The sequence below is a fragment of the Protopterus annectens genome, chromosome 16.part0 (assembly GCF_019279795.1).
Source record: "Protopterus annectens isolate FY-2018-M chromosome 16.part0, PAN1.0, whole genome shotgun sequence".
NCBI classification, from domain to species: Eukaryota; Metazoa; Chordata; order Ceratodontiformes; family Protopteridae; genus Protopterus; species Protopterus annectens.
Window position 1 is genome coordinate 63,575,348 of NC_056750.1, and position 27,334 is coordinate 63,602,681.

The 27,334-nt window shown below is 38.8% G+C and overlaps 1 protein-coding gene across 1 annotated transcript in view; it reads left to right on the forward strand.

Annotated features, from left to right (window-relative positions):
- The window catches only part of LOC122790281 (adenosine receptor A1-like), a 34,366-nt gene extending 13,075 nt beyond the window's left edge, over window positions 1–21,291 (forward strand). The window contains exon 2 of the mRNA XM_044057784.1: window positions 19,962–21,291. Coding sequence (XP_043913719.1) covers window positions 19,962–20,613 — 652 coding nt within the window. The 3' untranslated portion in view covers window positions 20,614–21,291. The remainder of the gene's footprint in view (window positions 1–19,961) is intronic.
- The last annotated feature ends 6,043 nt before the right edge of the window (window positions 21,292–27,334 follow it).

The window sequence follows — 27,334 nt, forward strand, 5'->3', positions numbered from 1 at the left end:
CCATGGAATGGTTTTGTAAAAGATTCTGCATTTTGGGCCGTATTGTCCACTGGCCCGGGGGCTTTGAAGGATTCCACCTCAGTTTTGAGAAGTGTGAAGTTTGCTTTTGAGAAGTTCTTCACCGTGGTTTCCTTGGCTAGGGGTGGGGATGGAATATGGATGTCCAGTGAGATTTGTTTATGGTCTGATCTTACCAATGAGGGGTATACCTCTGGTATGGAACACAGAGACCCCATGTTGGTGATGACCAGATCCAGTATGTTTTCCCCTCTTGTGGTAGTGGTGACCAGTTGTTCCATAGCATTTGAGTTTATAAATTCTAGGAACCATTGGGCGAGGGTGTTTGGGCTTGAGTAGTTTTCCCAATCGATGTTTGGGTAGTTGAAGTCACCCAATATAATAGTATTTGGAGAGACCTTCATATTCTCCAGTGTTCTCAGGAAAGCCAAGTGAGGTTCCTGTGTTTGGGAGGGTGGTTTGTAGCAGGCTACAAACTGAAAGGCAGTTTTAATCACTGTTAGTTGCGCATGGATGGTCTCCAAAGCTTTGTGCAGTGCCACTAGCCTGGAGGTGTGGGTATCTTTGATAAATATGGATATTCCCCCTCCTTTTGTGGTTAGGTCCAAGTTTTGGGGCCGGAAAGCATGGTATGAAGTATAGCCTGGTAGTGCTGGGGTGCTCTCAGGAGCCTTGAACCAGGTTTCTGTTACTGCACAGATATCGATATTCTCCATACTGAGGAGAGTCTCAAGTGCTTGCTTCTTGAGGTTTAGACTTCTGGCATTGAGCAGCATTACCTTATTTTTTTTTTCTTTGAGTTGTCTATGGGGGTGGGTTTGTCTTTTGAGCCTTGCCTAAAAAAGGCACTATGGGGGAGGCAAGAGCCTTAGCCAGTATTCGAAAACCCAGGGGTGATAGGTGCAAGCCATCCCTAGCAAAGCAACGTGGCTTGTCGAGCATGTCATCCCAGGCTGACAGACACTGGATCACCTTTGAATGACACCAATACTTTAGCCAATTGTTAAAATTGATCATTTTGTCTTTATACTGTGGCATCATTCTTGGTGAGGGTAAGATGCTACTCAAGGTCAGGGTCATACTGGCCTGGGCTACATGATCAAAGAGCTCCTGTATGTCTTTTTTCATGTAGTCCAGGGAGGTACATCTCGGGTCATTCACACCAGCATGGACAATGACGGAGTCATACTTGTACTTGCTTTGGAGTGACCCGAGTGCTTGTCTTATGTGGCGGATCCTGGCACCCAACAGGCAGCTTACAGTGACCTTCTCCTTGTTTAACCTGGTGAGTGGGACGTCAGTGTGTCTGACAATAGAGTCACCTATTACAAGTGTATTAGGTGTGCTGTTTAGCCTTAAGGGCTGTGACTGTGTGGCACACTGACTTTGTGAGCTATGTGTTACGTGGATATTATTTTGTGGTAGGTGTTGCTTGGATGTCTGCTTTGGAGGTCTCTGCTGCTTAAGCAGATTTTTATTTAGAGCCTCCAAGTATGTTTCTGTGTGTTTATGTGTTTCATTTGCTGATGCGTTAGGTCTATGTGAGACTGGATTTGTGTTGTGTGTGGTTACCTTCTCCTCCTGACAGGCTGTGCCAGTACTGGGTTGAGAGAGCTTAGCCTCCAGTTTGGCTATATAGTTGCATCTCTTACATATATTGGGAGGAGGAGAGGGTGGTCTGTATACATAAGGCAGTTGTAACATTGCCTCAAGATTCCCAGATTCACCAGCTGGACTGAAGAGTAAACTCGAAACTGACCTTTGGACATGCCTAAATAATATAGGGAACTACTTAATGACTGATCAGAAAGAACCAATAGGGAGCAAGTGCTTTGAAGGATTATAAGAGGATGTAGTGCTTTAGTTTGTGTTTACCTATGAGATTACTTATACGAGCAAGTGCAAGGCTTTAGAATTAGAATAGAGTGCTTAATTTGAGATTTAGAGCAGTTCTAAGGGAAAAAGTGAAGAGCAGACTTTGTGCAGCCGGGAATAGTTTAAGCTTGTTTAAGCGGCGCTGCTCGACGCTGCTCTGTGCGCAAGACCGCACTAAAAGAGGGTTGCAGGGTTTTAAGAGATAAAGATCAAGGAGTTTAGAATTGACCCAAAACAGCCAATAAAACTACAGCTTCTAGGCAGTAACCACTCCTACAGGGACAGGCAGGCTGTTCAGTGTTAACCACTGCCACTGGTGAACACAGAGAATTCCCTTTATTCCAAGCAACCACTGGCCTCCAAGAAACTTACAAACAGTTCAGAACAGCAAATCTGTAACTGAACTTTCTTAAATTTCAGAAAGTGGGAAAAAGCAAGATTTTTTTTTCTTTTTTGTTTTAGTTTAAAGGTAGCCGAGATACACAAGCAGCAAAATAATCACAGCAGTGCAATAAATGACCCCACACTTGAGTGCTAGGCCAAAGTCAGGTAAAATGCAGTTTTATGAGAAAAAACTATTTTAAATTAAGTGCAACACAGGAAATGCAGTAAACAGGCTCTAGATGTGTTCTAAATACTGTTTCTAATACAGATATAAACTTTAGCAAGCTGGAAAATGCCGAAAAGTAGGCGGCAAAGCAGTAATTCTTAACAAAAAGTGTCTGAGGCAGGAAAAACACTGCCCTTGAATGGTATTTTGCCAGCATTCAGAATGATATTGAAATATTAAGCTAAGATACTTGGCTTTAATAACTAGCTATGTAGCTGGTGCCATTCTAAGGTGATCCTGTATGCGTTAGTTTGGGATGAGATGGCTGGCAAGCCTTCCTGTCTTGCCAGGGATGGTTTGCATCTCTCTTACCAAGGTTTTAATGTTCTGGCTAAAACCTTTGCTGCCTCATAGTGCCTTTTGTTTAGGCAGAGTCCATCTGATGTACATTCCGACCTACTAAATTGTAATTTGGAACACATTTATGTGGCTCTAATCAATGCATGGATTCTTATTTAAAAAATGTCCAAACTTGAGACTCTCCTGCAACTTGAACACATTCATATATGTACAGTTACAGACCTATGGTTTCAGAGCAACAAAACTCACTTCCCATATTTCTGGATATAGTACCTATCACACCTTCAGACCCACTGACAATTGTGGGTGTATGTCAGTATTTGTCAAGGATATCATCATCTCTTAACAGATGCCCAAATTACAATAAACATGACTAATTACTACTTTATAGCTAGTTACAGAAGACCCTCTATGCCCCATTCTGAGTAAGATGGCTATCTTAACACATTAGCTGAAATCCTCATTAAATCTAATGTCTTTCTACGGTGGGGGAGGGGGGATTTCAACTATCCATTAATAAACTGTCTGACCTACAATACTTGGCATGCCCAATGCTTTTTGTTATTATAAATGCTAAAACTCTTTTATAACTAGCTAACTATCCCATTAGGGGCCTCAGTATTCTTGATCTAGTCCTCACAAATATGGCCACTCCTTGCATGTCTCCATATTTATCATATCATCCTGCTATGTTAAATTAGACCATCAATTAGTGACCTTTTCTTTAAAACTGATGATACTTCCTCTGTAAATACAGCTGTTTTATGTTCTTCTCAAAAGCAAACCTTCCTCAGCTACTTGATGAACTAAATAAAATCCTCTTTTGATGGATCCCATCACTAAAGTTGCTTAGGTCTCCGATTTCTACTCCCACTTAAATTGTAGCATTGATAAGGCAGTCCCTATCCACACCAAATATAATGAGAAATTTAAAAAAAACTGCGGTAGAACACCCATATAAATAATGCATACAGCAAAAGAAAAAAAAATTGTAAAACATAGAAAAGACCAGTCATAAAAACAGACTTCTTTTATTCCCAAACAATACACAGCAGAGAGTAAATGCTTTCATCCTGTAAAATAGGACTTCTTCAGAATTTAATTACATAAATCAAGTACATCTTTTATACCATCATCAATTATACCATTAAGTAGAATAGCATATTTTAAAGGGATACCATACAAAATATATCTAAATGTATAAACTTTCCATGTATGTATTGATAAAAAAATGGAAAACAACAAGAAACAAACCAAGACATTAAAAAATTATTAAAAAATACAAAAAGGCCATACTGAATCCACCTGTTAAAATGTACGAAAGGCTCTATTATTTAAAATAGACTGTAAGGGAATATGTTCATTTAAACCTGGAAATTTCAAAGCATGCAATTTAAGTTGTCATTTCATTTCTTTCTCTTCTAATTTCAAATTAATAGACCCTCCTTTAGAACTGGGTACAACCTGCTCCAAAATGCCAAACTTATAATTAATAAAGGTTAGACAAACAATGGAATGTTTATATAGAGCATTATTATAATTCTTCTTGAATATTTGGCACTGATGCTCATACATTTTTTCTAAGGGTCCTTTCAGTTTTACCTATGTAATAAGCCAGACAGCCCATGCATTTAGCAAGGTAAATAACTGCCTCTGAATGGCAGTTTCCCCTGATGAACCTTATTTTTTATTTGATTACATTGTCTAGGGTCAATACATCACCTTCAAAAATGCAAGGACATTGATTACTAGATCCACAGTTATACATACCGATACCGTATCTATGATCTCCCCTAACCAGCCCATTATCGGTTGTATTCTCAAATTCAGCCTTAAAGTTCTGAGTTGTTTTAAAATTAAATAAAGGCTTAGACCCTATAGTGTTTAAAAATTCTGGAGAGCTTTTAAGTATACTCCAATTGTTATGAAAAATATTCTGAACTTCTCTCACATTGCCATTAAACTTAAGTACTAGAGCCCTCTCAAAAATATCTCCCTGATTCACCTTGCCAGTTGTAACTAAACCAACACCAGGCAGGGGTTTATACTTCCTACCCCACTCGGACTCAACATAATTCCTTATATCAAGTAAATACTGAGGATATCCTCTAGCTAAAAAGATGTTAATAACAATGTCTAATTCTCTAGTCAAATCTTCCTGATGTGATGTCATACAAGCTATTCTAATACATTGTGCTTTGACTATACTTTTTTCTGACATAAGGGATGATTACTGGAAAAATCCAAATAAGAATTACTAAAAGTGAACTTTCTGTAAACGGTGAATTTGAAACCATTATTAGTATGACTTATGGAAGTGTCTAAGAAATTAATACCATCTCTATCATAGTGACAAATAAACTTTAAAAATTAAGACTTGTTAAGATAATCGAGGAACTCAATAATTCTGTGTTCTAGTCCCTTCCACAAAATAAAAATATTATCTTGATATGTAACATACAGGTTAACATATCGATAAAACCTATAATTAAAAACATGATTACATTCCCAATCCCACAAGACTAAATTGGTATAAATAGGGGCACGAGGCACCCATCACCACCCCTTTTATTTGCTTGTAATATTCCCCCTCAAAAAAGATGGAATTATACTCTAACACTAATGACATTAGTTCTAAAATCAAGCTGACCTTGTCATTAGAAAACGGTGAACATCTAACCAAACTACCATGGAAATGTTCCATGCCCTTGTCCTTGGGTATAGAAGTGTAAAGATCTACTACATCTATAGTAAGAAAAATAAGATCTTTCCTCCAAATATCATTTTTAAGTCTTCCAAGAAAATCCCATGAGTCAACAATTAAATGTTTGACAGACTGGTATATAAATTTCAGCCATTTGTCAATGCATAACCCAATGGGATATGTTTTAGAGCCACACCCTGAGACAATGGCCCTAAAAGGGGGATTCGCCAAATCTTTATGTATTTTAGGTATACCAAAGAAGGTGGCTACAACCGGGTTTTTGACTTTTAAAAAATTGTATGTATCAGGAGTGATCCTTTGTTCATGTAAATATTCTTCCAAAAAGGAATCAATCCTGTTGTGCCCAATATTTACTTCATTTAAGGAAACGCTGATATAGAATTAGAGTCATTCAAAAAATCAAACATGGCTTTTGAATAATTTAAAGAATCATATAACACAATCCCCCCACCTTTATCAGGCTTCATTACCCTGAGGAATCTATCATTTTTCATAGAATTAAATAGTTGCCATTCAACTTTACTTAAATTCGAGTTTCTTAAAGGAATTTGTTTGATTGTTGCTTCAAGGGCATAAAGATCCTCAATTATGGCTTTTTCTAAAACGTTTAACGTGGGGTGTAATGGGGGACTGAAAGTGATTTTTTTCTTCACCTCTTTTTGGCGCAAAAACTTATTCATATTGTCTTGCTCATTAAACATAATAGCTAAATTCAGTTTTCTAATAAAAAGTTTTGTCTCAATAATTGTTTCCACTATATCAAATTTTCTAGTGGGTACAAACTTCTACCCTTTCCCAAAAAGGGAAAAATGTTCCTTAGTGATCTTATTATTTGTATAATTATAAATGTGGAAACCATTATAGGAAAAAGAAAATTATTGATGCACAAAATAGAAGGATTTAATTCTTCTTCATCCAATCGTGTGTGACTACCTCTGGCCTTTTCGGCTTTCCTGGGGCAAAATGGTGCTTGTTTTGCCACCAACCCCTCAGATGGTTCTGGGAGGGAGGCTTGAATGTCTGTGCACTCTGTTTTTGTTGAACACTAGATGTGTGACTGTTAGACTTATTTTCAAAATGATTAACCATATTAGAAAAAGCTTGATTGTCTGTGTGTTGTTTAGAATCTCTAAGTAACTTATTACTTTTTCTTTTAAACATCTTCTTACATATCCTTTCTACTATGGTGAACTGCTTGACATAAAACTTTTCCCACTGAGAAAACAATAAATCGTTCTTAACTTCTCTACATCTTTAATTGTCTAGCAAATCCTTAAATCATTAAACTTTATAATTTTGTCCATCAACTCAAAGCCATGTTTGTTAAACATCTCACAAAACCCAGAGTAAATCTCCTCGTTGTAATCCAAACTGAACAGAAATTTCGCTAGACACCATCATTGCAGTCCTTGTGATACAATCTTTAACTGCAGATATCTCTGTAAATATGCATTGTCTATTTGCAAAGACCAGTGGTGGCTGGTGACTCAAATCAAAGGGGGGCTGCAGGAGACAGCTGAATGGGTGGGGCCAATGGGAAGGGGTGTGGCCAACTAGGAAGGGGTGGAGCTATGCTCAAAAACTGGGACTTTAATTAAATACGCTGCCCTGGGTGCTAAACTATCATTATGAGAGTTCAATCAAGACAAAATGAAGTGGAGAAGGAAAAAAATATTTCAATGCATTGGCTACATGACAGCTTACTTAATATCTAGATGGAAACAATATGGTTGTGAGGCATGAAAAAAATAAATTACTTTTTAAATACATTACTGGAATGCCAGTCAAAATCAGGTATAAAAAACCAAGCAGCACTCAACTCAAACAACTTCTCCTTGCACTGCAGTTCTAATTATCATTTATATTTAGCTTTATAAAAATACCAAGTAACATGCTAAAGTAGCAATACTCCCACTTGTAAAAATGTTTCTTATCCAAAAAAGACCTGCTGCCTGACAACTATCTAGCTGTTTCATGGGGAAAACATGATCAAAGTAAAAAATGAACAGCAAACAAGAAACAATGTCAAGATAAATTGCTTAAAGGATTACTGCACAGCTTATGGACCACACATGATAGACTGGCATTCTATTTAGTTTGCAGTAAAGCCTATAAAGATGACTGAAGTCTCCAACAAATGTAATGAGCTTCTGAAAATACTGTAATCCTGTCCATTATCACAAATACTGTCATATGCATTTCAGTATTTAAGGCTTATACGCTATCTAGTTATGTAAATATTCTCTGCATGGCAACAACAAAAAGGCCTTCAATGTTGATAATTCTTTAACAGCATGCTTATTAAAGCTTACTTGCATCTTACAGTCTCAGACAAGCTTAGTCAATGGTCACTAAAGCATTGCTACTAAAACACAGAGCAACAGGCACTGCAATGACATGCATTTTCTGAATAAGAAGCATAAATCAACAGTATAAATATATGTCAGAAAAACAGAATATTCTTCAAAATCAAGGACAGATTAAAAGCCACTGTAGTACTTGTGTCTACCATGGATGGGGGGATACTCTGCACACTTACACTGCATAACTGCTCCTTGCCTTGCTTGGACACATCCAGAATCACTAAGTGGGGAGTGGGGTGTAACAAGTATGTCACAATTAAAATGTCTCTGGCTGACGGTGATGGCCCTGATACATTTGTCATATCTCTCAGCCTCAGAGCAAGAAATGTGGACAAAGCCATTAACAGAAGTGGGACAAAGGCCCAAAAATAAGGACAATTTTTAAATACTGATCTTATAAACTTAAGAAAGATAATGGGATTTTCTGAAGGGTATGAAATCTGAAACTCAAATGTCTGTCATTATTTTCTAACTTCAGTTTTTAATGATTTGCCACTGATTTGTGATAAAACCCCAGTTTTATGAAAAACAGACCAAAAATGTGATGCAAAAATATAAAATACCCACACAATACAGCTGGAAACCTGTCAAAAAAGGAACACTTTTAATATTAGTACTGTTAACTTGAGCAGTTGACAAAATAAGAGAATCTACATGCATTTCTGAAATTAAAAGTAATCTATAACTGATCATTACAATTATTAATTGTAAACCCTCCACATTTTCTTCCAAATTTGCCATTATGCAGAGAGATTATTAGGGGGAGACCAACATTTTGAGCCCAAATCAGGGACAGTTGAGAGGTTTGGATATACCTAATTCTATAAGTGATTTATTTGAGTGTACCTCTCATCCTCTTAGCACAGAAAATTTGGACATGGCCAAATATATTGGGGGAACATACGAACAGTACTAAAAGTTGGTCTTGTATAAACATAGTCAGTTGACAGAACAACGGGTCTTGCTTTAGCATCATTTTTCTGAAGAGTATGAAGTCTGAAACTCAATGTCTGTCATTATTTGGTGACTTCATTCCTAAATGATTTGCCAGAAAACCACACATTTTATGTGGAACAAACCAAAAAAAAAAAAGCAAAAATCTGGACAGTTGAGAGGTATAGTTCAGCCGGGGCTGTCTGAGTTTGCCGCCCTTCCCCTCCTCACAAAATCATGGTTGAATGGGGCCTCCCCCCTGCAGCTATTACAATGTACCATGACTTGGCTGTTTCACCACATTTACCATAAACACTGTAATGTGCATACTGCTTTACTTCTACGATGATTTGGATTTCATTTAAAAGTTTTATTTTTCATTTTACAGCACAAACACTAATAAAATCTGCTAAACAAAGCAATGCAGTCTCACAATGAAAATAGACTTAGTATTAAAACTTCTCTGCCCTTGAAACTCACATTCATTGAAACCCACATTCAAAGAAAATACATCTGGCCAGTGGCAGATAAAGATTAACTTTGGGCTGTTTTCAAATCATAGGCTCCTTGCACAGGAAACATACATGTGTTCTTTAATACACCTTCCTGGTTGTATTAAATTATATGCCTCGTATAATACAGTACAGTTGTTAGAGAGCATTTTAAATTTATTGTTTTGAACATTTTTCCAGTAAACAAAACAAAATGCATGCACTAATAATGACAAAACTGCCCAGTTCAGAACATTTCCATCATAAAAGTCTACTCAAACTTCTACAGCCCACCAGTATCAGTAAATATGCACAATCTCTGCAGAAGTAAAAGTCATCTAAATAATTCCACATTAAAGAGATCTGTAACTAATAAAGAGGTTGCTGCTGGCAAATAACTTTATATTTCATTGTTTCAACTACAAATAAAGTGCCTGTTGCCGTTGAGGAATAAATTGCCTATGTTGCAATAAAAAAATGATAAGCTAGTAATATTGCAATAGGGAATAGATGGCAAACTGATAACAGGTGCATAGTTACTAGGTATCTTCTCCAAAAAGGACTGCAGCATCCACCCCCTTTACAGCACAGTACAGTATCAGCAATGCATCTACTTACTGGGGGAGTAGAACCCACAGCCTTCTGCATCAAAAGCAAGTACACTACCTGTTGTGCTATTAACAAATCAAGCAAACTCAGCATAAGCAGCACTAAACTTTTGTTCCCCTGCAGCTCTCAGCACCTTGTAAAATCTATTCAACACTCAGCTATATCTCTCCACTTTGCAGCACTAGATATCTGGAAAAAGCCACAATTTATTGGGGGGGACCCAAAAACAGGGACACATTTTAAACATTGCTTGTATAATGTTGGAAAGTTGCTAGAATAAAATGCTCTGTTACCACCATACATTTCACTGCCAAGTATTGAACCCAGGACCCTGTGCAAAACAGTCAGAGCAACATACCACTATGCCAAATCATATGTTTTGTGAAAGGGAGGAAGACTGAAACTTAAATGGCTACTATTTAATGAATTCAGTTCTCACCATAGCTGTCAACCTCTTAGCACAAAACACCTGAACAAAGCCAATAATGGGGGAATACAGCCCCCAAACATATTCAGTGAATTCACTTCTCACCATAGCTCTCAACCACTTAAAAAACACGTTGACAAAGCCAATAATGGGGAAATACAGCCCCAAAACATATTCAGTGAATTCAGTTCTCACCATAGTTCTCACCCTCTTAGCAAAAAATACGTGGACAAAGCCAGTAATGGGGGAATACATATTCAGTGAATTCAGTTCTCACCTTAGCTCTCAACCTTAGTACAAAAAACCTGGACAAAGCCAATAATGGGGGAATACAGCCCCAAAACATATTCAGTCAATTCAATTCTCACCATAGCTCTCAACCTCTTAGCAAAAAACATGTGGACAAAGCCAGTAATGTGGGAATACAGCCCCCAAACATATTCAGTGAATTGAGTTCTCACAATAGCTCTCAACCTTAGCACAAAAAACCTGGACGAAGCCAATAATGGGGGTAATACAGTCCCAAAAACAGGGACAAATTTAAAATATCCATGTTATAAACTTAGAAAACTGCTAGAATAAAAGGTTTTGTGTTACCATGTACTTTCTGAAGAATATGAAGTTGGAAATTCAAATGCCTGTTATTTTTATTTCTTTAACATTTGTTAACCAGCCTGCAGACAACACACAGAAGGCACCCCAGCCAAGAATCAAATCAGAGAACCTGCAGTCGTTAGGCAACAATGCTACCAGTGCACCACAGCACTACTAACTGTGTAAGAAAACAAAAATACAGAAATCACAGATTTTATGAGGAACAGAACAGAACAAATATGAGGCAAAAATCTGCAATTTTTTTACAAATGGTGGTGGGTAGGGAATTCAGGCCCTTGCCACCTGCACCCATGGTACAGGGTTCAAGTCTGAGGTATTCTCTACCCACCACCATGTGTTCTCTTGCCACCAGTATATAGCAACTGGGGCATTACACACACACCATTAACTTACCTTACTTGGTCCAGGGCCTTCCATTGCATAGCTCCATGTTCCACTTGTGTAATGTCACCGATCCCATCGTGAAGTCCTTCTGTCCCGCGAGAAGCAGGCTAGGCTGCCGATGTTGTAGTCCAATCCCTTTCCAAGTCTATGCAATTGTAACTAACTGCATAGACTTCTGGGATGCTTCTGACTGCTGTGTTTCTAATCTGGACTGCTGCTGAATCAGTCCGGAGCTCTGTGCATGCTCTAGTCTGGTTCAGCAGCAGTCTGGTTGTCGGAAATGCCATGAGTGCGCATGCGCAACTCGCAAAGGTCTGCAATTTTTTTATTTTTTATTTTTTCATTTTTTTTCTTCTTCTTTCTTCGTTTTTTACAGCTGGGGGTGGGGGGCTGCAGTCCTGCAGTCCAATAGCACAGGCCACCGCTGGCTAAGACTTTAATTCAAATAACTTGTTTTTAAAAAGAACAACTAAGTCTTTAAGCGAACCACATTTTGGTTGTCAACTAATAAATCATGCAGTTTTTTGCTACTATTCATGTCTACAAAACTATAAGGCTTGTTAATAAAATGTTCAACATTAACATCTTCATTTCGCTGACATCCAGAATTTGACACTGTTTTATGTTTCACAGAAAGGGTAGCCTGCCAACAGGGATGGCCTTTGGTCAACTGGTACCCTAGGCAAAAGGTTTCCACAGTGCCCCCAACATTACCTGGTGCAACATTACCTGGTGCCTCTATCCTAGTCTACCTACACCATTCAGATTACTGGAAAAGCTCCCTACTAGAGCGGCGCCCTAGGCAGCTGCCTAGTTGGCCTATGCCTAAGGCCGGCTATGCCTGCCGATTAGTGGAAGGCTTTGAAGTGGAACAAAAATAAGTTTTTAACAAATCAGTACCTTTAGGGCAAGCTCCTAGTTCTTCTGCACTGAATTGGTGAACAGAAGAATCATCCTTATTGAAAGAAATGTGCGAAATGTGTGTTTCCCTAATCGCACCTGAACCATCTCCAGGTAAAACAAGATCCTAACAGCGTTCTCCATTCAGAGCTAATGAAGCTTGTAAGAGTTCCACCCACTACATAAAGCACTTCCTGGTTGACTAAGCAAGTCAATCAAATGAGTAAGTTCACCCCTCACGACGGCCAGTTCAGAGTAAATCCTATTGATCTCATCTCTCTGAATTGGTGAAAACGCTGAAGGGAAATCATCGAGGGAGTCCATAATGACTGTAGCACCAAACAGCAGCAAATTAAACACACAAAATGGTGCAGAAAAATAAAATGTGTAAAAAATAAAAAAGACCAGTCATAAAAATGGACTTCTTTTATTCCCAAACAAAACACAGCAGAGATTACGCACTTTCATCCTGTAAAACAGGACTTCTTCAGAATCTAATTACATAAATCAAGTACACCTTTTACACCATCAATTATACCATTAAGCAGAATGTTATATTTTAAAGGGATACCATACAAAATCTATCTAAATACATAAACTTTCCACGTATGTATTGATAAAAAAAATGGAAAACAACACAAAGCAAACCAACAAGACATTAAAAAAAAAAGAAAAAATTACTTAATGTTTATAAAAGGTCTCATTCTAACCAACTTAAGAACACTCTTAGGGAAACTAGTAAAGAACTTAAGGGAATTATTAGGAAGCTCAATGCTGATTATAAACTTAAATTGCCACTAAAGCCAAAAAAAACATCTCTTTAACTATGTCAGGAAGTTAAGAACTGAAAGCAAAAATGTTTGGAGCTAATCCACAATAATATTGCACCCTCTGATCCAAAGGAAATAGCTATTGTCTTAGCTGACACATTTAGTACAAATTATACTCCACACCTACAGTTATAGATATTCCAAAAGTTTTACAATCCAGCCACCCCCTTTAATTACTTTGGAACAAGTTCACTCATCCCTGTCAAAAGCTAAGAGGGCGTTATCCATGGGTCCTGATAGTATAACTGGTTACCTGATTATCAGTGCCAAATATAATCTACTTGAACCTCTAGTTAACCTTTTTAATCTAATCCTCTCCACTGATTATATTCCTGAAGCAGTGAAAACTGCCACTGTAATGCCATTACAAAAGGATGGACCAACCACAGACCCTGGTAACTACAGACCCCTTAGTCTCACTAGCCTTATATGTAAAGCTATGGAGCATATTATATCAGACATCATTAATCTGGACATTGAAAATCTTTTAACCCTGGACATCCTTCCAATTTGGCTTTGCCAAAAGAGGGACTTGCCTATTTAATCTCATTGATTTATTTGAAAAAGTAACCAGATCAGTAGATAATAGTTATGCAGTCCATATAACACATCTGGACCTGGTCAAGGCCTTTGCCACAATCCCCCATGCAGGCATTACTGATAAACTTGTAAATCTGGCAGAATTGCTTATGTTGTACAGCAAATACCTAACTGGTTGGTTGACAGAATCTATGTGGTTAGAGTTGCAGGTGCCACTTCTGAAAGCAAAGAAGTTACCAGCAGTGTGCCATTTGGACTCATTGCTGGACCTTCTTCTATTTTGCATCTATTTGTTGGATCTTCAGGCCAACACTCCTGGCCTATGGTTATCCAGGTCTGTATACAAGTATAAACTGGGTGTCATTTGATCTTCCATTGGCAAATAATTGTTTTTATGTGGGTTACACTATGGTAACAACTGGTGCAAGGACAATGGCCACATATTAAAGGTGAAACAATGCAACATAGCTCATTTTGGTAAGCAAAACATTTTCACATTCTCCAGACAACGTCAGAAGGGATCTAGGCCCTGTTGTTTATATTTCCTTTTTGTTTGACTATCATGTCACTAGAATAGTTCAGAAACCATTCTGTCTAACTCCTCTACTTTACAAGGCATCTCCACCAGATCAAAAGAAGTCTTAATTCCCCTTTACTTGTATCTTATTGGACCCATTATTGAATATAATGCACCTGTTGGTATGTGTTTGTCTAAACATACAACTCAACCTGAGTGATCTCAGAGATTCATTAACTAAAAAGATCAGCGACTTAAGAATTCCTAGTTATCGGGACAAAATGGCAGTCCTCTCTCTTTATCCAGACTCCGACAGACTCCTTTATGGAGGACTGTGTCTAGCCTTTCAAGACATGAATGATCCACCCCTCTTTGGACTCCTTCTCCTTCACACAACAATTGGTACCTGAAATACCTGGGTAAAGGAACTAAACCTTCATTAATAGATAAGTAATACCCAGTGATAAGTGTGTGTGTGTGTGTGTGTGTGTGTGTGTGTGTGTGTGTGTGTGTGTGTGTGTGTGTGTGTGTGTGTGTGTGTGTGTGTGTGTGTGTGTGTGTATCTGTTGATGCTTCTTCTAGTGCTATGGCCACTCTTACTGCTTTGAAGTTTGTATGGCTGCATTCTCAGAACCTCCCAGATGGTGTTAAAAATGAGATTTTAGATTCTCCCTTGGATAGAGATTTCCCTCTGCTGCAAAGGTGATAAAAAGTGTGATGAAAGGGGCAATTGACAGAGATGTTTCTTAAGATTTTCTGTGTCTGAATCACAGTATCAGTTTTCTGGCCTACCTTTTTGACTATCCACTGTACCAAGAGTGTTCACAAAGTATCTAGCTCCAGTTATACCTTTTTGTAGGCTACAAGGTATCCATATTCTTCCATATTTAAATGACTTGCTTATCTTTGCAGAGTCTTTTTTTTTAAGTGTCGACAATCTTTCTCTTTCTCTTTCTCTTAGGTGAGAGATCTCTTTACACAAGCTGAGATTCCAACAGAGCATTCAAAAGTCTTTCTTGACTCCTTCATACAGGGTTATGTTCCTGGGATGTCAACTAGACACTTCAGTTCAAAGAACTTTACTTTGACAGGAAAATAGATCTTTACCTAGAGCTATATCTAAGGCTTTCCACTCAGACTTTGGTTACTGCAAGGTAATACCTCCGGACTTTGGGTTTTATGGCTTCTATGAGTCTCATGATATCCCTGGCAGGACTCCACATGAGAAGGATAGAGCAGTATCTAAAATCTCTTTGGTCCTAGCAGCAATACCCTTTATCATTTCAAATCTCATTGCTAGGGTTTGTCAGAAGAGAAATCTTTTGGTGAAGACAACAGATAGCCTCAAATCTGGTCTCCCCTTCTCCCTCCCTGCTTCAAAGCAGTCAGTCACCACACACGCTTCAGGCTTTGCTGAGGGAGCAGTTTCAGGAATGATAATAGTGCAGGGGTGTGGAATACCAAGGATAGATATAAGCACACAAATATCAAGGAGATGCTTTCCCTGATCAAAGCACTCATCTCTCTGAAACATCTTTGGTCCCTGGATCCTCTTCACGTGGTTACAGACAATACCACAGTGGTGTAGTGCATCAACAAATATGGGAGAACCAGGACACACACCCTTTGCAGAATATCCATGTAAGCTTGGGAAATAGCTTCACAGAATAATCTCACTCTACAGTCACCCTACATTCCATTAGAGCAAAACTGTGTGGCAGACAAACTGAACAAGACCAGGGCTGACCCTCACAAATGAAATCTAGATCAGGGGGTCTTCCAAGATTTGATCTATCTGTGAGCACTTCCTCAAGTAGACCTCTTTGCCACCTTTCTGAACAATGAACTGGGAAGATTCTCTTCCAGGTCTCCATGCAAGAAGGCCTGGAAGACAGATGCCTTTAATTTTTACCTTGAACTGGAATGTTCCTGCATACTTTTCCACCCTTTCCACTAATATACAGGGTACGTCTGAAGATCCACAAAAAGTTCCCCAAGGATTGTGGTGACTCCCTTTGAGCCCAGGCAACTGGTTCTCTCTTCTTTTTGAAATGTCCAGGGCCATTTACCATAAGCTATCTCACAGACTGGATCTATTCACATAAAGTCAGAGGTGTATGATACACTTCAACATCAGTCAGCTTCAGCTGACTGCCTTAATGATAGGTCTTTATTCCTTAGGTGCCTGTTTCCTGAGGATGTACAGCAGGTACTAATGGAGGTAATACAATCTGCCACTAGAAAATTATGTATTAGCAAATGGAAAAGATTTTCTAGTTGGTGCCAACAATATAACCTTCATCCATTCACAGTTGATTGTTCTTTGGTTCTGCAGTATTTGTGTGAGGTAGCATCCTATGGCCTTTCTTATTCCTCTGATAAAGGTTCATTTTTCTGCCATTTCAGTATGCTTCCCCATGGATTCTCCTTTTTCAATGCAGTCTCATATCAAAATGTTCTTGAAAGGGGTTTTATATGAAAGGACTTCAAAAAAAACAGTGGCCCCTCCTTGGCATCTTAAATTTATAGAGAAGCTAACATTTGCTCCATTTGAACAAGCTAGTCTGTCTGACTTGAGGTTCTTAACATTGAAAACAGTTTTACTGATTGCTCTGACCTCTGTAAGAAGGGTGTTTGAATTGCAAGCTCTTATGGCGAGTCAGTTCTATCTCATTTTCCACAGGGGCAGGGTTTCTTTGAGAACTCATCCTTCTTTGATGCCCAAAGTGATATCTGAGTGTGCTTTAAGCCAAACTGTCCTGCAAAACAGTAAGGGTGGCCATAGCCCTGGAAGAAATATCAACAGACACACACACACACACGCACACACACGCACACACACACACACACACACACACACACACACACACACACACACACACACACACACACACACACACACACACACACACACACACACACACACACACACACATAAAAACTACACACATGCACACAAAAACTACACACACACACACACACACACACACACACACACACACACACACACACATGCACAAAAACTACACACACACACACTCACACACACACACACACACACACACACACACACACACACACACACACACACACACACACACACACACACACACACACACACACACACACTGTAAATAATAAGTAGTGACCTTCAAAAGAAGAAACTAAGTTATTAAAAGCAATTTTTTTCTCATAGGAAGAAATTACAGATAAAAAAGTCTTCATACGCTGACAATTTGTCAGAGCAAAGTTTAACATATGAGCCTGACAATTCAAAATTCTGAAAATCAAAGCTGCAAAAGCATACACTTTTTCCCCTGTACCTAGCAATAATTTTCCATCCCTAGCAGAAAGATTGGAATTAACTAAGTGCTTAGCAGCAATGGGATCAACTAAAGCTATAGCTATGCCAGGTTTGGGAACAGTGTATAAATATTTAAGACTGAAGAACATTATACAGCCTATTTGCCTTTTTAAGGGTAACTCACTGATTATCAGGAAAATTGTAGGTAGTTACATATGCATCCACTGAAGTAGACAGAACAGGAGAAATGGATGTGGGATCTGAAAAGTCCTTCTGTAGCAACTCATTGTATTTTCTGAGGGACTGAGAATGTTCTCCCATTGAAAACACTAGCAGTGCATTCTAACAGCAGTCTAAGGAAAAAGAGAAATCCTCACAGGGAGAATCAGAAACTGAGCTCTCCTCTGAGTCAGAATCTGACTTTTGAGGAAAAAAAAACTGTATCCATCCCTGTTATCTTCCTGCTCAGATTCACAGTCTTAAATATCTTCAGGAAAAGAGGACTCCCTCTTTCTTTTACCAGAAACGTGTTTGGTTTTATATTTGTTTTGACAGGAAAAATTGGGCCAACCATGTTACTAATAGCAGCAGCTTCCCCAGGGATGGGCACAGCATTCTAACACAACAGGGGAAACATTCACTGTTCCCTCTCCCATGAATGACAAGAGTGGCTCTTTCTTGCCTACTGAGGGGACCCCAACAGCTTCAGAGGACGTGGCTAACCTCTGGTCCATAGTGGCTATAGCTGGTCCAGAGGGATTTGTGGTAAAAGATGAGTGGTCTTACAACAAATGGCCACAAAAGAGTCACCCATGTGTGGCAGAGGTAAATTGCTAGCCTGCTGTGGTGGCAAAGGCTGTTTGCTTATTTTTTTCCTTTTTGTGATTTTGAAGAAGGACACACTGTGGGACTGGTAGTCTGTTCCATGGTCAAGCCAAAAATGGTGCCTCTTTCCCAAGGAAGACAAGCAGCAATTGCTGGTAAACACTATCAGTCCACAAAAGTTACTTTTCTAACAGAAAAAAAACCAGTAAAAAGCACATTAAAACAACATGCCAGCCCCAGAAATGTAAAATAAACACAATTTCCCCACAGGAAAAAATGAGTACTGCATTTAAAAGCACATTCCAGTCTCAATACAGTCTGTTAAAATACAGCAGTCCTAGCTTTAAACTAATTTTCTTGAAGACCCTGAAGACAAAAGTAATAAAACATCAACAAAATTAAGAAAATTGAAGTTTTTTCCCCCAGAGGAAACTTTCTGCCCAGCAAAGGAAAGCACAAGCCAACCGTTGATCCTCTAAAGCCTCAGAGGAGCATGTCTTCAGCGATAGCAAAGCTCTGAAGAGCTTCACACCCAAACTTGTCTTTTATTGAGCTCAGCTCAATCTACCTGTCAGTGTGGGCTACTGGAAGGTGCCATGAAGCCTTGGAAACTGGCTGACTGTTACATCCTTGGTAGGCTATAACCCATATAGTTAAGGCTAAGGCTACTGCGGCAGTGATCAATATGGTGACCATTACTAGAAAATGGAAATCAATATCTAAGCCAATTATATTAGAAACAGTGAATATAGTAACAGAGATGAAACAACTGGAACTGAGATCTTTAGAAAAGGGTAGGAGCAAACTACATAGAAAATATGGGAATTGTGGGAACAATACATATAGGGGAGGAATGAGGTTTAAAAGAAGGCAGGACTTAAATGAGCTGTGTAATCCTTAACTGAAAATGATTGGATACATTATAAGTGATGTATAATGTTTGCAACTGAGGGTGTGTCAGTATGGTTTGTGAAGTAAAATGTTTGCAACTAGGATTGTGTTGGTGTGGTTTGTTTTAATTTATATAAATGTATGATTACTTACTTCATAAGTGATGGTTTAATAAAGATATTTCTTGTTTAAAAAAGGGCAGGAATTAAATAATGTATGCAATGTTGCTTAGGTTATATGATATATACCAATATATGTGAAGTATACTGTTTTTATTAATGTTAATTTGTTAATACAGTTTGATTACTGTTGTATAAATGTAAATTTGCCTATGTCACAAGTGATAAGTCAGTAAAGGTGTTTAAAAAAAAAACAATGAACAGCATATTGCACAAGGCACATATTAACAAAAGAGGAAGGTAGGAATATACAAACTATAGAAAAGGTCAGCTATTAAAAAATGACTTCAGATGTTGCATTCTTAATGAGACACACGTGAGTCATCCATTTACATACCCTGTGTATGTGTGCCTCTGAAAATTGCTTTTGTGCTATAAATTAGCAAATTAACTTGTGTCGTGTTTTTAAACTGGAGTTTGTTGTTAACTGTAACAATAATAAGTAAACAGGCCTGTGCCTGTTTGTATTCTGCTGCTGAAAGGCACAGCAAAGAGAAAAAGCAGAGCAGTCAAAACAGAGATGAAGACAGAAAGAGAAGGAGAAAGAAAAAAAAGAGAGATTAGCTTGTTCTGCTGGAATTAAACCAGAGTTTTCCATGAAACTAATATGACTTTCTTTCATTAGGTACCGGATGACAGTTACTCCTTACGTGGGCTGTGTCACTACTGGAATTTGTTGGCTGGCTGCTGCTCTGATAGGAATCGTTCCGATGTTTGGATGGAATAACAGAGAAAAAATACTGGAAGATGGAAATTGTACAAATTGTTACATAACATGTACATTTACAAATGTTATAAGCTTCAGCTACATGATGCTATATAACTTCCTGGGATGTTTTTTTCCTTTAACTCTCATGATCATCTTATATGCAGTTGTATTCAACACCATTCGAAAGCAGTTCCACCCTCGATCAAAACAAGGACAAGAGCCACTAGAATATTATAAGAAAGAAATGAAACTTGCAAAATCCCTGTTATTAGTTTTGCTTTTATTTACTTTAACCTTTCTGCCTCTGCATGTTATGAACATTTTAAACTATTTTTGTCTTGAATGTAATATACCCAAAGCTGGCATTTATATAATTATAATTTTATCTCATTCAAACTCAGCACTGAATCCAATGGTTTATGCCTTCAGAATAAAAAAGTTCAGGCAAGTATTTATTACTGTTGGGAGCTTGCACATCCCAAAAAGGAATGAAGCAGGCAAGAGAGTTTATCCTCAGGTCAGTACAGATGACCAGATAGAGAGTAACAGAACATGTGACTCAAGATGACCTTTTACAGAACTCATAAAAAGTGCAATCTGATTAACATATGGACAGCAGTACAGTAAAACTATAATTTTACATTTTTAACATTGTATACTTTATTTTTTACAAAAAGCAATTAAAATGTGTTCTTCAGCTAAACATTTATGTCACACCACACATATCACAGGTACTGTGTATTTATCTGTTTATACTAATCCTTACTTTTATATAATTTATTGTTCAACAAGTAAACCATGACCATTCCGCTGAACATGAGTCTGCAAATACTGAACCTACAATCTTCCTGGAAAATAATGAATGCTTAACTTTTTTCATGCCTGAGTCATTTGATGTTTATCAGTTTTGTGTTTCACACTTTCAAATGTTTTATCAATTTTTACACAGTGGATGCTACAGTAACCAAAAATGTAAAACATGGGTAAATAATCTGCTATTTCTGCAGTATAAAAGTGATGTGTAGTAAAAAGCAACCTTCTATGACCCTGTTCTTGAACACCTTTTAGTAGCTGCAGTAACAGAGAAACCTTGGAAAATCACTGAATAACTTGATAATGAGGTATTCCACAAATACTAGTTCTGATTAATTCTTTGCATTGAGGGTCATAATCTCAATGTTTAATCATCTTCTTTCGGCTGTTCCCATTAGCGGTCGCCACAACAGATCACCTGTTTCCATTTCTTCCTGTCCTCTGAATCTTGCTCTGTCACACCAACCACCTGTATGTCCTCTCTTACCACATCCATAAACCTTATCTTAGGCCTTCCTCTTTTCCTTTTACCTGGTAGCTTCATCCTTAGCATCTTTTTCCCAATATACACAGCATCCCTCCTCAGCACATGTCCAGACCAACGTAATCTTGCCTCTCTGGCTTTGTCTCCAAACCTTCCAACCTGGGCTGACCCTCTAATATACTTATTCCTAATTCTGTCCAACCTCGTCACACCCAGTGCAAATCTTAACATCTTTAACTCTGCCACATCAAGCTCAAACTCCTGCCTTTTTGTCAGTGCCACTGTCTCCAACCCGTATAACATAGCTGGTCTCACTATCCTCTTGTAGACCTTCCCTTTCACTCTTACAGGTACTCGTCTGTCACAAATCACTCCTGACACTCTTCTCCACCCACTCCATCCTGCCTGTACTCTCTTCTTCACCTCTCTTCCACACTCACCATTACTCTGAACTATTGACCCCAAGTATTTAAACTCATCCACCTTCGCCACCTCTACTCCTTGCATCCTCACCATTCCTCTATTCTCCCTCTCATTCACACACATATATTCTGTCTTAGTCCTGCTGACCTTCATTCCTCTTCTCTCTAGAGCATATCTCCACCTCTCCTGGGTCTCCTCCACCTGTTTCCTACTCTCACTACAGCTCACAATGTCATCTGCAAACATCATAGTCCACGGGGACACCTGTCTGATCTCGTCTGTCAAGCTGTCCATCACAATTGCAAATAAGAAAGGGCTCAGAGCTGATCCTTGATGTAACCCCACCTCCACCTTAAACGCATCCATCACTCCCACCGCAGACCTCACCACTGTCACTCTACCCTCGTACATATCTTGTACCACTCTTACATACTTCTCTGACACTCCTGACTTCCTCATACAATACCACAACTCCTCCCTAGGCACCCTGTCATATGCTTTCTCTAAGTCTACAAAAATACAATGCAACTCCTTCTGACATTCTCTGTACTTCTCCATCAACACTCTCAGAGCAAACATCGCATCTGTAGTGCTCTTTCCCGGCATGAAACCATACTGCTGATCACTAATCATCACATCCCTTCTTAAACTAGCTTCCACTACTCTTTCCCATAACTTCATGCTGTGACTGATCAGTTTAATCCCTCTGTAGTTACTACAGCTCTGCATATCACCCTTATTCTTAAAAATCAGTACCAAAACACTTTTTCTCCATTTCTTAGGCATCCTGTCACTTTCTAAGATTTCATTAAACAATTTGGTTAAAAACTCGACTGCCATTTCACCTAAACAGGTATGTCATCTGGGCCAACAGCCTTTCCATTCTTCATTCTCTTCATAGCTATCCTTACTTCCTCCTTGCTAATCCATTGTACTTCATGATTCACTATCCCTACATCATCCAACTTTCTCTCCCTCTCATTCTCTTCATTCATCAACCCCTCAAAGTACTCTTTCTATCTCTTCAACACACTCTGCTCGCTTGTGAGTATGTTTCCCTCATTATCCTTTATCACCTTTGCCTGCTGCACATCTTTACTAGCTCGGTCCCTCTGTCTAGCCAATCGGTACAGGTCCTTTTCTCCCTCCTTAGTGTCCAACCTTTCATACAACTCTTCATATGCCTTATCCTTAGCCTTTGCCACCTCTCTCTTTGCCATGCTTAATGCATGAAATATATTTTCAAAACCAGGTCAGTAGATTGTGTACTAATTATAGAGCTACCACTCTCCTCAACCTCCATGTGAAAGCATGCTGTAAGGTGCTGGGAAGGGAACTTTGATCAGTAATTAGATCTGTGATGTAGATGTAGCTATATAGATACTATTTGTTCATGAAATAATAGATTCATAGGTTCATAGGTCCATAGGTTGGTACTAGGCTATCTGCCTGAAGGCATTTATAAGCCTAGCCAGAATGTGTTGGCTTTAGCCACCCCCTTAGATTAGTTCCCTGTGCCTCTGTCCAGCAGAGCCACTGAAGTGATCCCCGAGATAAACTTTCTGTTTTCCATCCACTCATCAAGGTTTCTCTTGAAGAGGGTTAGCGAGGAGCTCTGCCTAATGTAAATTGGGATCTTGTTCCAAAGCATGGGAAGTCTCTGGGACAGGAATCTAACCCTCCAGCACGTCCTATTTATTGTTGTGGTGAGGTTTAGATCCCTAGAGCGTGTGGCTCAAGGGGATAACGTTTTCTTTAGGTGGAGCATGTCCATCAATTCTGGGTTGGACATGGCCTTGTATGTCAGGCAGAGATCACCTCTGAGTAGGTGGTATGCAACCAAGTACAACTGGAGTTTCTTCAGTCGAGCTGCATAGGGCATCTCTTTGAGGCCAGTGATCCTCTTGGTGAGGTACTTCTGTGGTATTTCCAGCTGTTGCAGGTGTCTTGTAAGGTACATCCCAAATGGGGCATTGTACTCTATGATGGGTCTGATGAGTGATGAGTAGAGAGGCACAATGACCTCTTTTGATCTGGATGCGAACCCTTTTGTGATTAGGTGAGCCATGTAGAAGGATTTTCTAACCACTCTGGCAATGTGATTATCAAAGGTGAGATTACTATCTACTTGGGTCCCCAGATCCCTTATTACGTCTTCCGTATTTAGGGGACTACCTCCTATGTGGTAGTTTGTGGGTACTTTGTTTTTTCCAAAGGGGATAACTATGCACTTTTTGGCATTTAGCTTGAGGCCATGATTTTGACACTGAGTATCCATCTCAGTGAGACCCTTTTTGGAGGATGTCTGTGTCAGCCAGAGAGTCAGTTATAGCCCCTAGTTTGCAGTCATCTGCGAATTTGGTCAGCCATAGTCCTCCTGTGCTTGCCTGTACCTCTGAGAAGTATATGCTGAACAGGAGGGGTCCTAGGACTGAGCCCTGGGGAAAGCCACTTGTAACTGGTTTAGAATCGGACCTAGCTCCTACAACTCTCACCATGTGGGTTCTGTCCATGAGCCAGTTGGCAACCCATCTTGTGACATAGGGGTTTATGTTCAGTCTGGTGAGCTTGTCTATAATACCAGAATGGGGAATGGTGCTGAAGGCCTTAGCGAGGTCTAGGTAGGCTGTGTGTACCACCTTTCCCTCGTCTATAGCCTTGGTAACTGTCTCAAAGAAGTCTACCAGGTTTAGGAGGCATGATCTGCTCTTGGAGATGGAGAAGCTCTGACCCTGCACAGGCACTGGGTGATAGGGGAGTTTGTCACTATGGGCTATATGTTTTGTAGGGTTATAGAAAATACAGGATTGTGCATCCTGAAATGCCTTATTGGAGGTGTGACGATTGGAGAGAGATGGGCAAAGGCTGCCAGCCTAGTCAAATAGAATTTGATATATAATTCTGACATTTGTAAATAAATGTAAAATACAGGCATGTTCCTTGAGTGTAAAAGAATACTGTGAAATGTGGAACTGTAAAATATGTGATAACATTGCACTCTACTGGTCCAGTGAAACATGTTGTGACCCTTTCATATTAGAATTCGGCTCCAGTGCTTTTGGATGAAGGTTTCATGCCCATTGTTTTAAGGCTAAAGTTTATGACCAGAATTTACATGTGGATGGTGCTTTACTGCTCTGGTTTCTGTTAGAATATACATGTGAAATGCCTTGTATTGTTGTAAGTTTCTGAGCAGGTGTTAGATTGCTAAATAATGCAGTTTGTGGCCTGAGAACTCACACCAGGTGATAAAATGATGCAATATGAATACTGGGAAAACCTAAGTGTCAAAAATGATGTAATTTGGGAGAGCCTTAGAGACATGTTTGTTAGTAATGTTTAAATACTATTTCTCACAAGAGACTGGGGGAGCATTTTGATCTTGGATATCTAACTCAGCACTCTGTCTAAGCTCACATGTAAGTTTCTAGCACTGTGATTTCTTGTAGGAATAGTTAAAGCTAGTAAAGATTAATTAGGTATTTTTCTTTGAAATTAGATCTGTCCTACTGTATTATTTTAAGTTTCTGTGTGATCTCTGAACTCTTAGATATCTCTGTGGTGTAGTAGCTTTGGCTTGTGTTTTAAATATTTATTATTAAATATTTTTAAAACCTTCTACCTGTGGCTGGTTTATGTAGAGATAAATTATGCTTTGGAGTACATTATATATTTATAGAGTTTACTTTCTAACTTCTTCCAATAAGCCTAGACTAAATAGTCACATTACCACTGGATAATAATATTGCACAGTAATAATTGGACACCCTTTTAAGGGCCTTTTAGTAGCTAATATTATTAGCTGGGTGGTGGCAGGGATTATTACTGTATGGTCTTGGTAAAGGGGCACAGCTGGAGAATCTGTGTCAGCCTTTCCCAGCAGTGTCTGTGAAGTTGTATAAATACTTACCTCAAAGTGTGTGTGTGTCTGTGTGTGTGTGTGTGTGTGTGTGTGTGTGTGTGTGTGTGTGTGTGTGTGTGTGTGTGTGTGTGTGTGTGGTGTGTCAGCTACTTGGCAGGGACACGAAGCACTGGTTGGACAGAGAGGGTACTGGAGGTTTTAGCTTGCCCAGCTAGGCTGAGACCTGGACCCTATAGCTGTGCCAGCAGGGAGTCTTATTGGGGACCTGTTGAGCAAGGGAGCAACTAGCCTCAGACTGACTGTGATCTCTGTGTGTACTTAAGGCAAATTGTATTTTACTGTGTGTATCAGTTATCCTTTCCTCTCTTCTATGAGACGACCTCCCTGGTGTTAGTGGTGAGGATTGAGGCTCCTTGATTGCTGGACCATGGCACGGTCATCACAGGAGGTTTTCCAACAGTTTGGGGACTGAAGATTGCTGATGTGTTTCATTCAATACGTGCATCTGAGGAGTGAGAATTACATCTGTATTCTTGGTATTACAAACATCTTTAATGCTGCTATCCCTGTAGCATAAGCCATCTCAGTCATTATGGTTATATCTTATCCACAAAGCTTTGCTAAGTGTAATTCCATTTTTTCCATCCATGTATTGACTCAGTAAACTGCTTCTTGTACTAAATGTTGTACCATATTCTTGCATATGCAAATATGTTTATGCTTTTTTAAGACAAATTTTGTTAATTTAACATATTTGCAATGTATACACACAAAGGGAGAAATTCAACATCACATACTGTTATACAGTGTTAGGAATACATTGAATCATCAGGGTAATCTTATACAATTAACACATTAAGAGTCTTGGTATTTCAATAGCAACATTTCAAAGTTATCCCAACCACTAAAGGTCTTAGTATGATTTATAGATCTTATTCTTATCACTTCTTTTTCAGTGTAATATAGTATTGTTGTTACATTTAAAAAATCTTTGGACGTTGAAACTGAGTTAAATTTCCAATTTTTTGTAATAACTTTTCTAGCAACTGTCAAAAGAGCCCAAAACATTTTTTGCTCTTTGGCTTTTACAGATACAGGAAGTAGAATATGTATTATTATTACTGATATAGTTAAAGAACAGTTATCAGACCATAACTCCTTAAAAAACATACTTATCTCTTCCCAATACGCATTTTATTTTTCACAATCCATAAACATAAGTGACCAATCAGTTTTTACATCTTTGCCACATGTATATGCTTTTTAGCATATCCTTGTATCTGTAAATATGTTTTGTTCATTTTGTATGTGATTCTGTTCACCCAGGCTGTGTCTGCAAATGGTTCACAGATATCAGTGCACTGCCCCATTAAGCAAATATAAATAAATAAATAAATGTGGGAGTAAAAGTCTGCCAAGTCTTGCCTCTAATCCTGTTCTGATCTTAAAGGACAACATATCAAAGTAAATCCAAAATGTGGAATCATGCATTTTTATTTTTCCAGACGAACTTGTATCTTAGGCTCAAATGACTTTGATTTGCTATGTACAGTAGGGCAATTCACTGCTGAATATGAAACAGATCTGGGGGTTCTGGTTCTGTCCCAGAAAAGAGTAGATTGTTGTCTGCAGATGATGGATGAATGGATACTGCAGGTGGAAAAGTTTGTGTGTCTTGGAATCTTGTTCATAAATGAAGGTAGGAGG